Source organism: Capra hircus, chromosome 24 (assembly GCF_001704415.2).
Source record: "Capra hircus breed San Clemente chromosome 24, ASM170441v1, whole genome shotgun sequence".
Taxonomy (NCBI): domain Eukaryota; kingdom Metazoa; phylum Chordata; class Mammalia; order Artiodactyla; family Bovidae; genus Capra; species Capra hircus.
In genome coordinates this window covers 38,173,277-38,187,334 of record NC_030831.1, presented here as the reverse complement: position 1 = coordinate 38,187,334, position 14,058 = coordinate 38,173,277, and the positions used below count along the sequence as shown (strand labels likewise).

At 42.1% G+C, this 14,058-nt stretch overlaps 1 protein-coding gene across 7 annotated transcripts in view; it reads left to right on the top strand.

Moving 5' to 3' along the window:
- The window catches only part of DLGAP1 (DLG associated protein 1), a 299,101-nt gene that overhangs the window by 60,193 nt on the left and 224,850 nt on the right, over window positions 1–14,058 (top strand). For all 7 annotated transcript variants that reach the window (XM_018039625.1, XM_018039624.1, XM_018039626.1 and 4 more), the window contains exon 2: window positions 13,533–13,747. In XM_018039625.1, the coding sequence (XP_017895114.1) occupies window positions 13,533–13,747 (215 nt within the window). The remainder of the gene's footprint in view (window positions 1–13,532; window positions 13,748–14,058) is intronic.

The window sequence follows — 14,058 nt, the reverse complement described above, 5'->3', positions numbered from 1 at the left end:
ATCAATGCCCAATGGGCACAGCTCTTGGGCACTTCTCTATTCTGCGTGGGTCACCTCATCATCCTCAGAGCTTTAAATACCATGGGGATGCCCATATTTGGTTTTCCAGCCACATTGTCCAAACTCCTAGGCTTGCATACCCAGGTCCCCATTCAACCTCTCTACTGAGATGTCTCCTGGGAGACATCTGAATATACCAACTGAATACATCCCCAGATGAACTCCTAATCTTTTTCCCCCATCTGCACCTCCCTTAGGCCTCCTCATCTCAGCTAATGGGAATTCAATCCATCCACTGATGAGGCCAAAACCCTTCGAGTATTCATAAGTCACTTTCTCAATGAGACCTTTCGTGACCGTGCACACCCCTCAATACTGCACAGCCTGCCAGGCTCCCTCTTCCACAGGCACCCTCTGGTCCCCTCCCCTGCTTCCTGTTTCTCCATAGCACACATTCATAACTCCTCCTACCCTCAATCCCATATCCAAATCATCATTAAGAAACCTACTGGCAGGCTTCCCTGTTGGCTCAGTGGTAAAGAATCTGGCTGCCAACGCAAGAGATACAGGTTCAGTCCCTTTTCCAGGAAGACCCCACATGCCACGGAGCAACTAAGCTGGGCACAACTGTTGAGCCTGTGCTCTAGAGCCTGCGAACTGTAACTGCTGAGGCCCACATGCCATATAACCCATGCTCAGCAACAAGAGAAGCCACCACAATGAGAAGCCAACGCGTGGCAACAAAGAGCCCCCGCTGGCCACAGCTAGAGAAAAGCCTGCACAGCAGCGAAGACCCAGCACAGCCATAAAGAAGTAAAAGTATTTAAAAAAAAACAAAACCACCGCCGGCCCCATCTTACCTTCCCCCATCACCACATCCGCCTCTACCTCCACTGCAGTCTGGATCAATGCATGAGCGCCACACACTGTCCCTCTGACCCTATCAGCCCATACCCTCCTCTAGCTATTCTCAACCAGCACCTGAAGTGGTCCTTTTAAGCCAGAGTGTATCCATCTCTCATCAAAGCCTCCAATCTCTTCCCATCTCACCCTGAGTCAAAGCCACAGCCGTCACTGTGGCCTGCAAAGCCCAGATGAACTGCACCCCTCTCCTGCCTGTCGGTCATCAGGTGCAGCTGTGCTCACCTTCCGTCTCTTCTCCCTCCACTCCCACCCGGCCTCCCCTCAGGACCTTCACGCTTCTTTCATCCTCAAGCACTCGTCCTGCAGACCTCAGGGCTAATCCCCCAATCCTACCTGATCTTTACCCTGAGGTCCACCTTCTCAGTGAGACCGTCCATGACCATGCACACCCTTCAGTACTGCATATCCGGCCAGGCTCCCTCCTCCACAGGCACCCCCTTGGTCCCCTCCCCAGCTTCCTGTTTCTCCACAGCACACTCCATCTAACTTACATTCTATCTTATCAATGTCCATTTTCCTCGTTCCCCACGAAGGCAGATTATTTTTCTGTTTATACATTGCCATGTCCCGAGTGGATAAACAGCACCTATTTCACAGTAATGTGCACTGAAGAATAAATATGCATTTAATAAGTGAATGAATATTTTTACAACATTTTGAAAAAAAGTCACAGAAGAAATGGTACTTTTACCTCCAGCTTAACCACTAAGCAAAGAAAAAGAGCATCGTCATAAAGTTTGCTTTAAGAAACCTTACCTCAAACCCTGCAATGAGTACTCCGGGTGGAACATGCCCTTTCAGTGGACCTTGAGCTAGTTTGGAAATCCAGGTTGAGGTAGCTGTTGGATGGATGTATCTATCACTCTTATCTGTGCACAGGCCTTAGTGACAACTCCTGTTAGTTCTAGATATCTTGCTGCCTGGAGGATGTGGGTTGAAATACAGGCTTAAAGAGCAGATCCTCAGGAGACCATTTTCCCATCCAATGATGATGGAAGTGGAATACTTCGTGTTACAGGTGTGCAAAGGACACTTAGAATATTCAATTCTTTATAGATTCACGTAATTTGAAAGATGATGGTATCATTATATTAGAGTGAACAGTATTCAGAAGGGAAGCATTCTATTTTGGCCCATTTGAATGCATTACACTTTGAGGTGTTGTAACTTGGAATAAAAAGTCCAAATAGCACCAAGATGGAGTAGTAAACAGACAATAGTGGTAAAAAGCAGAAAATGTCTACTTGGGTCTCTTCTTAAATCTATTGAGTTTTTTGAAAAATAGATGTCAAATAGCTCAGTGAATTATTCACAAGTGTAATAATTTATAGCCTCATCTGAGAAACTTAGTGTCCCCAAATTTATGCTAAAGAAAAATATTTGCTGAAATCCAATTCAAAACTCATAATTTTGAAGTTAAGTATTAATACTGGAAATGATGGACTTGCTATTTCATAGACTGTAAATGGGCTCTAACATTTGTTTTGAAGATTATCAGACTTTAATTTCTAAGGGTGTGAGAGTTCTAAGGGTATGGATGTGAGGGTTGGACTATAAAGAAAGCTGAGCACCGAAAAATTGATGCTTTTGAACTGTGGTCTTGGAGAAGACACTTGAGAGTCCCTTGGACAACAAGGAGATCCAACCAGTCCATCCTAAAGGAGATCAGTCCTGAATATTCATTGGAAGGACTGATGCTGAAGCTGAAACTCCAGTACTTTTGCCACCTGATGTGAAGAACTGACTCATTTGAAAAGACCCTGATGCTGAGAAAGATTGAAGGCAGGAGGAGAAGGGGACGACAGAGGATGAGATGGTTGGATGGCATCATCAACTCAATGGACATGAGTTTGAGTAAACTCTGGGATTTGGTGATGGACAGGGAGGCCTGGTGTGCTGCGATTCATGGGGTCACAAAGAGTCGGACACGACTGAGCAACCGAACTGAACTGAAGTTCTAAGGGAAAAGATGCTCGTAGCATTTGACAAGGACTGGGTTCTCCATGGGCTTCCCAGGTGGCGCTAGTGGTAAAGAACCTGCCTGCCAGTGCAGAAGACTTAAGAGACATGGGTTCAATCCTTAGGTTGAGAGGATCCCTTGGAGGAGGGTGTGGAAACCTACTCCAGTATTCTTCCCTGGAGAATCCCCATGGACAGAGGAGCCTAGCAAGCTACAGTCCATTGGGTCACATAAGTCAGACATGACTGAAGTGTTAGAAAGCATGCATGGGGTCTCCACACACGCTGGGAGATTTATAAAAATTTAGCCAACACTAAACTTCAGTTTTGATAGATGGTTTTTCTACACCTGGGCTTCTATTGACCCCAGGAGGAAGATTACTAACCTTCTACCCATATCTCTGCTTCTGAACAACAGACACAGAATTCTGGTTTACCTCAGAGGATTCAATTTATGGAACTATATAGCACAGACGCCTACACACTAGTGACTGCAAAAATAATGGAAAAAGATGATGGCTCAACTAGTCATGCCAACCAACAGACATGCCTCCAGTACATCAGAAAGACGTGTTAGCAGTGAATGGTTGCTTTAAAAACTAAGACAAGGGCTCTAAATTAGCTTATCTTCTATATAGTCAGTGAAACTAAATATAACGTATTTATTATAGACCTAAACCCTCTGTTGTTTTCATCTTGCTATCTACTAAAATGTCTGTGTTCTTGCTCATATTTCACTATAACTTGTAGCCAGCTATTACTGCTGGGTGACGGGCGTTCTGTGAACATTACTTTTGAAAGTCTTTTGGTTCTTTCAAGCAACTGTCACCATCTGTCATGGGTTTCAAAATGTTATAGCACTGGGGACTTCTCTGGCAGTCCAGTGGTTAAGCCTCCACACTTCCACTGTGGGGGACATGGGTTTAATTCCTAGACAAGGAACTAAGATTCTGCATGTGCTAAGTCGCTTCAGTTATGTCCAACTCTTCGCAACCCTATGGACTGCAGCCTCCCAGGTTCCTCCATCCATGGCTAGAATACTGGAATGGGTTGCCATGCCCTCCTCCAGGGGATCGTCCTGACCCAGGGATTGAACCTGAATCTCTGACGTCTCCTGTATTGGCAGGCGAGTTCTTTACCTCTGAATGCCACTTAGCAAAAAAAGAAAAAAAAAAAAAGGTTATAGCATTGTATCCCCTAGCAACTTAATGCTTGAGTTTTATGTTTAATGGAAAATTACTAAGTTTTGAAACTTGCAGTCAGCAGGATGATATGATGAAAAGAGCATAGAAATTTGAGTGAGACAAATGTGGCTTTCAATTCTATGATTTACTAGCTGTAAAATTTAGAGTACGTTATTTAATACCAGTAAGTCTCAATTTTATCATCTTTTCAATGTAAAGAATAACAACACTGGAGTTTTGTATAATATTACATGAGAGAAAGTTTGTGTAGCAGGGATTAAAAATGGCTACCAGCAGGTCCTAAGGCTCATTGCTCCCCTATAGATGCACTGAAGGAGAGGAAACATCTTTGTCCCAGATCCCAAGCCAAGGTCCAGAGGTGCTGGCTGATTGAACAGGCTGAGGCCAAACACGTAGTGCTGGAGGATATGATAAGCCAGCTCTTCTGCTACTCCTGAAACACGTAGACATGTGGAGGGAGCAAGGTTTCCCCCAAGCAAAACCATGGGGATGTGACGACAAGAATCAGAAGTAGCAAAACCCACAGATGTTCACTACAATCGAAATACAGGGTGGGCAATGAATAAAAATTCATTGTCCTCCCCTGTCCTCATATCATACCAGTATATACTGTATCATAGTTACTTTCTTGCTGTGGTATCACAAGGGTCTTCCCAGATCGTACCTGCTTTGACATCAACATCCCCTTGGTAATATTTTCTACCGGCTCCTAAAGAGCAGTGGCTCCTTCCCCTCCTTTGAGGGCTCACAGACCTTGCCCCTCTGTTTTTCTCCTGCAGACCCATTTCCCAGCACAGATCCATTCAACTCCAAAGGAACAGCTTCACCACCAAGAAGAGGATTAATATGAACTATTGAATACAAGCCCAGTAGGCAACACAGAGGCACTAAAATGTAATACTTAATCCAGCTTGATTTGTTTTAAAGCTGTTTTTACTCTTTTCTTTCATCCATCCCCAGATTTGTCTGATCCACTTAAAACTTGTCAACCCCTTTGAGACAAGACTGTGTTTTGTAAAACGTTTTTGGTGTATCTCCCTGGCACCTGCTCTGGTGCGTGGTACCCTGTAGATACCTGCAAATGTTCACGTGTGAGACCAGCTCTGTAGGGTAACAGTGAGTGAATTACCATTGAAGAGCACTATTACAAAGCTCTATTCAAGGGCATCTGTGTTGTTGTATGGCAGAAAGCAATACAAAACTGTAAAAATTTTTTTTAATTTTAAAAAGTAACTATAAAAAATGTTATTTGGAAAAAGATGTGGCAAAGGGTATTAACCCTATATGTGGAGTCTAAAACGAAATGATACAAATGAATTTACTTGCAAAACAGAAAAGAGACTCACCGACTTAAGAGAATGAACTTATGGTTGCTGCAAGGAAAGGATGAGTGGAAGAGAGAGTTAGAGAGTTTGGGATGGACATGTACACACTGCTGTATTTTAAATGGATAACAGCACAGGGAACTAGTACTAATGTACAGCACAGGGAACTCTGCTCAATGTTTATGTGATCACCTCTATGGGATAAGGAGTTTGGGGGAGAATGGATACATGCATAGGTATAGCTGAGTCCCTTTGCTTGTCACCTGAAACTATCACAACATCGGCTATTCCCCAATACAAAATAAAAAGTAAAAAAAAAAAAAAAAAAAGAAAAAAGAATTTTACCCAGGGGAAAAAAAAGAGGTAGGTATTTACTCCTGTCCTTAAAAGGTAATTTTTTAGGCAATCTGGAAGCAAATTAAGTTTTACACCAGCTTCGGGGTGCAAGGGGAGTTGGAAAGGGCGGTTGCCAGGGAAATCTGCTTGCAAAACACCAATCAGGCCTTGGGATCTACACATCGTGTAATTGTAATTTTCCTATTCTTGCTCTTTTTTTTTTCCTGCTTTTGCTCTGAGAAGAGCAAGCTAAAAAGGCTACAGGGACATTTATGCCAAGTCGCTTTTGTCAAGTTGAAAGCTGTGTGGAGCAGGAAGGCAGTTCTGCCAGCTGCAAAGAAGATGCAAAGGAGCAGAGTGAGTAGGGAATCTGAGAGCTCACTAAAAGTGCTTAGAAGGCCAGTGCATCCCAGCCATTTCCGTACAGAGTACAGAGCAAGGCTGGACCCTGAAACCCAGGGCGAAGTCTTCCTACAAATGCTGAAAAGCTACTGGAGTGCTTGGAGGCCCCCATAGCACCCTTGGGAGTGTGGCCGTCCTGAAGGTGTTCTGGTTCCCCAAAAACTGTCCATGTATTTCAAGTAAAAATCAATAACAATCATTGGTAAGGGCACCACAAAATGGTGAAGAAGCAATGCTACTGTATCTCATAATTATGTTCCACATTCATTATTTTATTATTATTTTAAAACTTTTATCTGTGCTAGCCAGTTAGGGATTAGATAATATGTATGCTTATTTTTTTAAGATTTTTTTCTTGATGTGAACCACTTTTTGAAGTCTTAATTGAATTTTTTTTACAATTGAATTTTTTAGCTTCTGTTTTATCTTTTGGCCACAAGGCATGTGAGATCTTAGCTCCCAGTGCAGGGATCGAACCCTCTCCCCCTGCACTGAAAGGTGAAGTCCCAACCACTAGACCACCAGGGAAGTCCCTGTATGCTTATTTTAATAGTGACTTTTTTTGTGTGTGTACATTTTTGGGAAAGTACAGAGTGTGGGAGCACAAACTCCATTTTTAAGTTTATTTGTCCATGTACTCAATCAACATGCCTTCCTCAGAGGTGGGGTGATACACTCAAAGCTTTGGCATCAGAGAGATACAGATTCCTATTTGTGATGATGACCTTGGGCAGGTCAGTCCAGCTTTCTGAGTCTCAGTTTTGCAGCAGTAAAGTAGAAATGGGAGCGTCTGTTTCACAGGACAGCTAGCGGGATTAAAATAGAGTCACAAGGTATCAGCTCCAGCCCTAGAATGCAAGATTATTCCATAAATATCAGGTCCTCAGCTCTCCTTTCCTAAGTACAGGCTCTTCTCCTGTTTACCTTTCCTCATCAGGCTCAGGAAAGGTCAAACAGGTTGACCCCCCTCAGCCGTAGCCACATGCCTTTATTTGCCTCTTTACTTTAATTGAAATACTCAATTGTTGAAGAAATCAACAACTGCTAAAGGGTAGCCCTGCAAAGATAAGCCTATTATTGACACCCACCATTTTAATCACAGCTCTTCCTTGCTATATCGTCTTTATTTCTACCTAATGAACCAAATGCCAGAGTTATCTATTCCAGCTTCTTTGGTCCCTAATGAAATAGAAACTTGCTTTAAATTTACCTCTGTCTTAGGTTTATGTGTTTTCCTCCCCAGTCTCTACAGTCCAGAACTGCTCACAGAATGGCCCCAGCCTCCCCTGGTATATTTCAGGATACATGCTCCATTTCAGCTGTCCCGGCTTTCTAAGTGTCTGCATTCCTTTTGTGGCTCTCAGATTTCCCCAAATCTCACGCATTTCCATCACCCCAATCCGCACCATCCAACTTCCCATCCTGAGATAATCCACTCTCGAGGAGTCACTCGCACATGGCTTCATCTCCCAGCCATCGTCTTCCAGCCCATCGCTGGCACAGAATGTCTGACTCTGTCTACTTTGAGTTAGACTCTATGACAGCAGCTCAGCCACACCCCATGCACATTGGAAGGGCCTATTAAAATAAGCCTTTCCATGTCTACAATAGTATTTCTTATATTTCAAGGCATGTCATTCTTTATGAATTTTTTTTCCTCCAGAGAGAGTTTAAACTCTCAGAAGTTGTTGTCCTATCTGAAATGTGTTCTTCAGATGATTATGAAATGACAGCTGGGGGCTTTCCAGGTGGCTCAGTGGTAAAGAATCGCAGGAGATGTGGGTTCAATCCCTGGGTCAGGAAGATTCCCTGGAGGAGAAAATGGCAACCCCTTCCAGTATTCTTGCCTGGAAAATCCCTTGGACAGAGGAGCCTGGTGGGCTGCGGTCCATGGGGTCACAAAGAGTCAGACACGACTGAAGCACACAGGTGCACAGAATGACAGTTGTTCCTCCCAAAACAACCAAGATCTAAATATAGAGCGGAAAAAAAAAATCTCTGGACTGTGTACAGCAGACCCCTCCTTGGGCACGGTGTCTCTCTGAACGAACTACAACCCTTCTGGACTTCAGTTTCTTTATTTCATAAGCTGAGATTATAATACTTACTCTCCTTATCCTTCAAGGCAGTTATAATGGTCATGAGACTGTGTAAACTTATGGGTTTTTGCAAAAGCATGACATAAAAGAATGCTAATTGTTATTAATCTGATCAGTATGAAATACAAATATTACAGCCTATCATCACTATCCCAGAATACACCCATTCTTATTCTTATTTTGTACATATTCTTTAAAGGGCTGTGGATTGCTTTCTGAGCTCCATATTTTTTCACATTTTAGCATCTTCGATATTGGAATGTATCATGTAATCTATAGAGTGTCAGAGTTTAATTGGTGGTATTTCTTTCTTAGTGATACAAAAAATATTGAGGAGCTTGCACTGGTATCTTGGATTCAGTCAACCTGGGCATTTGGAGCTTAGGGGAAAGTGGAGGAAGGGTAAAAGCAAAAGTACCTTGTCTCTTCAGAATGGAGATTCTATTAACCAAGCGGGGATAAGATAACCACTCCCCCCACCCAAAGAAACATCAGCCAAGAGTTTGAGACATTCAGAAAGAAGAAATTACCTTAAATGATACCACTTTGTGGGAGGAGATTTTTTAAGGACCCCCAGGTTATTAAACTTTAGCTCACAGGTCTCCTGGAACTAGTATAACACTATTTCAACTGAGTTTTGGGAAACCTAAAAAAAAATTGGCAGTATCACAGAATAGTCCACTTCCAAAGATCTTAGAAGAGAGATAAATACGTTTTTGAGATGGTAGGCCAATTTAGGAGAGATAATTTTTACTATAGGAAATATAAATATAATACAATAATACATTTTATGATTTTCATATATATGAAATTTTTAAAATAATTTTCTCTTGTTGCATTATGAGGGCCCATCATTCAGTGCCCATGACACTATTTCAACTAAGAAAGCATCTTTATTCTGTACTTAGAGGATGACAGCAGCTAGATATGGTCATTCCTTGTCAGAGATAGGTCTTCTGTCCTCCTGAACCATGACATAGGGTTTAAAGTATAGTCTGGCTATCTCTAAAATAGAAAAATGCACGCTAATCCTCATTTTGTTCTCTCAAAAATAAAATTCTCTATTGCAGTTTCATGCTTAAACATTTGCATTTAAAAACAAATAATCCTCCTCCTCTCTAACCCATAACTATGGTTAAACTCTTAACTTTTATCAGGAGAAGGGCATGGCAACCCACTCCAGTATTCTTGCCTGGAGAATCCCATGGACGAGGAACCTGGTGGGGTCACAAAGAGTCGGACATGATGGAAGTGACTTAGCATGCATGCATGCACCATTTATTGCAATTTCTTTTAGCATTTGCTGGATCTAATTGCCCCGCCAAGCTCCTTCAGGCAATCAGGACTTCTAGCTTGCCTGTCATCAACAAGTGTCCAGGCCACTCCGCTGTCTGCTCCAGTTTCCCTTTGTTATTAAGACAAAGACTTCCATTTTGTAAACCACGAGGAACAGTAGTAGGAAGACCTTCTCAGAGAGCTGCTGCTGCTGCTGCTAAGTCGCTTCAGTCATGTCTGACTCTGTGTGACCCAGAGATGGCAGCCTACCAGGCTCTTCTGTCGCTGGGATTTTCCAGGCAAGAACACCGGAGTGGGTTTTTTCCGTGGATTTACCTGAAGCTTTTCTCTCCGACCAAGTGACGCAGAAGGACACAGCAGCCTTGACTAGATCACAGTGTAGCTGCAGCACCTGATAGTTCATGCTCTGGGCCCATGGACAAACTAGTGTGCTTTTCTTTGAAAACACTGTAACCAACCACTGCCTCTCTTTTGTTTCTGAGTTTAAGAGACTCATAATAAAAACAGTTGCTCAATTGTAGCAACTTTACTGGCCCTGATTGTTCAGCAACAGTACTTCTCTTCTCCAAAGTCTTGATGTTCAGATTTCCTTGCATTTTTCCTGGAGCTAGTTTCTGTATTAGTTTACATGTATTGTAATAATTGTAAAATTGTAATTGTAGGTTTCTCTCAGCGTCCATAAACTTCTTCAGGTGTTCTCATTTGAAAAATATGTTTAATTGAAACATATACACATTAAATACTTCCCAGGTGGTCTCTTAGCAACAGTTACAGCCTGTTTCTAGTGTAAGCCCAAGTTTCTACCATAAACTAACTTTGGGGGGAAAAAACCACCTAAAGAAAAATTTGCCATGTTTTGTTTCATAAGCAATATGAGCTAATGAGGTGTCATTGGTCTCGTAACATATTTCAGGGAGCCATGCTTATAAGCTGTGCATCAGTGTTGAGAAACTGCAAGTGTTGGCTGCATCCTCTATGACCCTCAGCTGTACCAACTTAATTTATAAAATGTAATTACTGAGCCAATAATGAGGTACTGAATATGATCGTATCTCTGCAGTGACTCACCTGCCAATGGAAGGAAAACAAGACTGTTCTCAACATTTATAATTTCCCTAAGAAGTCTCCCTGTTGCCATGGTGATGTTGATGCTTTTTAGCTCAAAAAGCAAGAACTCCACATTGTTACTGCCATAATTGATAAATGGCAAATGGATCAGGCATGATGGCTGTGAAGGTGTTGTGGGACTATAGTTGTTCAGTTCTGTAGGCACCATGAGATCAGAGACAGAAAGAGAACATCAAATACGGTCTCAGCAAGACATAGGAGCTGTAGGGCTGGAACTCTTCCCCTTCGTAGCTGAGATTTTAGGCAAGTTACCTAACCTCATTTTCCTCATTTGTAAAATGGGGCTAATAATCATAATACCCTTAGCTGTGTGGATCAAATGAGTTAACACTTACAAAGCATTTAGAACAGAGCCTGCACACAGGACGCATGATTTGAGTTTGTTAAAATAAGCTGCATAGTGAAGCTTAACCAAACTTCGCTGGTAGTTTTCAGCCTTAGAACCTACAAATCACTGTTTTCAGGTCCAGGAATGGTAGCATCTCTTCAGTCTGACGTTTCTAGATATTGCAAGCTTTCAAACAGTTAAACGTATGAGTTAAGGAGGAAAGAATAGTTTGCTTTTTTTCCAGCGAGTATTCTCAGTTCCTGGAAACTATGACTTAGAAATCAATGTCTACTCTGTACATGTGTGTCATTGTAGACAATTTCATTAACACATTGTAGACAATTTTATTAATTTTAATAAAATTATTAACACAATCTTATTAGATTTAAAATTCATGTTATTAATCATACATTTTAGATTAAGTAAACTCTGATCTTTGAATTAAACCAAAACTGCTTTGAATTCCAGTGCTCCCATTTCTTAGCTGTGTGTTCTCAGGCAGATTTCTTAAGTCCTCTGAGCTTCTGCTTCTCATTTGAGAAATTGTAAAAAATAGAGTTGCTATGTTGATGAAATAAGATCCTGTAAGCAAACTGCATAGCATACTTAGATGTTAATAATGAAACAGCATTATTTAATGAATAATCAGTAAATATTGGGTTGGCCAATAAGTTCATTTGTTAAGATGTTACAGAAAACACCAGATGAACTTTTGGCCAATCCAGCAGTTAGCATGAAAATATTTAATACTTTTTTACCTTCTCATTGCCAACATGGCCACTTCTAGGAGCCCTTCCTGGATCCTCCTTCTCCATCACCATTTTATAACTCCTGTTTCCAATGTCTCCTTAGCTCATAATTCATTTACGGGACCACATCTGAGGCTTGGTAACACGTTGACTCGGAACTGTTCCCAAACTTTTGTCTGCTTTCTCTTCTTATCTCCGTTATCAGCATGTTGAGGGCAAGAGGCAGCCTCCTTGTTTTCTGGTCTCTTAATTAAGCCCTGTGTCCCGTTCTGTGCACAGTTCATAGGTTGTTCATTATATCTTAATGGATAAAAAAAGTGGCCATTGTTACGTATTTTTTAACTTAACAAATGGAGGAGGAATGAGATGCTAGTGTGGATCCACACTGAACTGTGCTGTGCTGTGCTTAGTCACTCAGTCGTGTCCGACTCTTTGCAACTCCACGGACTGTAGCCCGCCAGGCTCCTCTGTCCATGGAATTTTCCAGACAAGAATCCTGGAGTGGGTAGCCACTCCCTTCTCCAGGGGATCTTCCTGAACCCAGGAATCAAGCGCAAGGCTCCAACATTGCAGGTGGATTCTTTTACCAATCTGATCCACCAGGGAAGCCCTAAGAACTAAAAATAAGGTCAGAAACCAGCCTTTCTGGCATAGGATGGTGCCCTGATGAACTCAAAGGAAATGATTGCTTTGGGTGGGCCAAAAAGTTCATTCGGTTTTAAGTAAAAATAAAAAGACATATTTTTCATTTTCACCCAGAACTTTATTGAACAGCATATTCACTAACTGAAGAAACTCTTCTGGCCAACCCAATAGAAAGACAAATGAGCCATGTACTGAGAGCATTATCTTGTGGGTTCCTCACAATTAGGGACTTGGAGCAGGATCCAACAGAGCAAGAGGAAAAGAACAGCTAAGTAGTGGCTAAATCAGGTAAGTAGGGTAATCAGAAAGACAGAAGGGGAAAACTCTTTAAGAGGTGGTGTATGTGTGGGTACGTGGGTGTGTAGAGGCCAAGAAAAATTAAAATTAAGAAAATGCCACTAGCTTTCATGAGGAGACCACTGGAAACCTTCAAAGAGTGTGTCAAGCAACCTAAAGAGGCTAAATCCAAATTAAGAAGATTCAGAAAGAATCGGTGGTTGGGAAGCGAACATAGGTGGTGTAGACCAGTGGTTTGGGGGGAAGCAAGATTGGATACAAGATGCTAGAGATGGAAGACGCAGGAAAGATGTCAACGAAACAGAAACATTCTTGAATTTCCAATGACAACTGAAGACAAATCATTGAGAAGCTCAAATAAAACCACTCTCTAGTGGCATCTGTATATGCCTATTATTTTCAGCATAAGAAAATTGAGAAGTATAAGTGAATCTGATGGTTCTAATTTTCCATAGTACAGAGGTTCTTTCAAAGACTGAGACATGTATTTGCATGTATTGAAAATATTTTCAGACTAATTATGGTAAAATATTATTGTTGAAAGTTAATGTCTAAAAGTTTTCAATAATTACTGGCATTACCTATATTCAGGGCCAGGAAAAAAAAGAAGAAGATAAACAATTTTTTAATATTTATGTGTATTTATTTATTTGGCTGCACTGGGTCTTAGTTGTGGCATGGAGGATCGTAGCTGTGGCATGTGGGATCTAGTTCCCTGACCAGGGATCAAACCCAGGCCCCCTCCATTTGGGAGCCGGCAGTCTTAGCCACTGCACCACCAGGGAATTCCCGAAAGTAGACTTTATACAGAATGAACTCTCTGTTTTGTATCTGCATAGGTCCCTCAGGATGAATGGACAGGGTACACCCCTCGAGGTAAAGATGATGAAATCCCCTGCCGAAGAATGCGGAGCGGCAGCTACATCAAGGCCATGGGAGATGAAGACAGCGGTGACTCGGACACCAGCCCCAAGCCTTCTCCCAAAGTGGCTGCGCGCAGGGAAAGCTATCTCAAGGCGACTCAGCCATCCCTCACAGAACTCACCACTCTCAAGTAAGTGTTTCCAATACTCTGCTTCCGGCACCCCACTTTCTTGTTTTATCCCTTATGATCGGATTGCAGAACTTCTAGATTCTAGAGTAAGTGTGGCAAACAACATCCCACAGGTGGAGCGGCATGATATACTGAATAGCCTATTGGTGTTGACCTTGGGTCTGACATACATCCCAGTGCCTTCAAAGACATGGTATCCACGTGTGTTTTGCATAAAGCATAATCTGAACCGCCAACCTCCAAAAAGAGTTTACAACAATCCAGAATGGCTTCTAAAGAGAATTAGGAGTTCTCATCAATGAGGGTGTCTG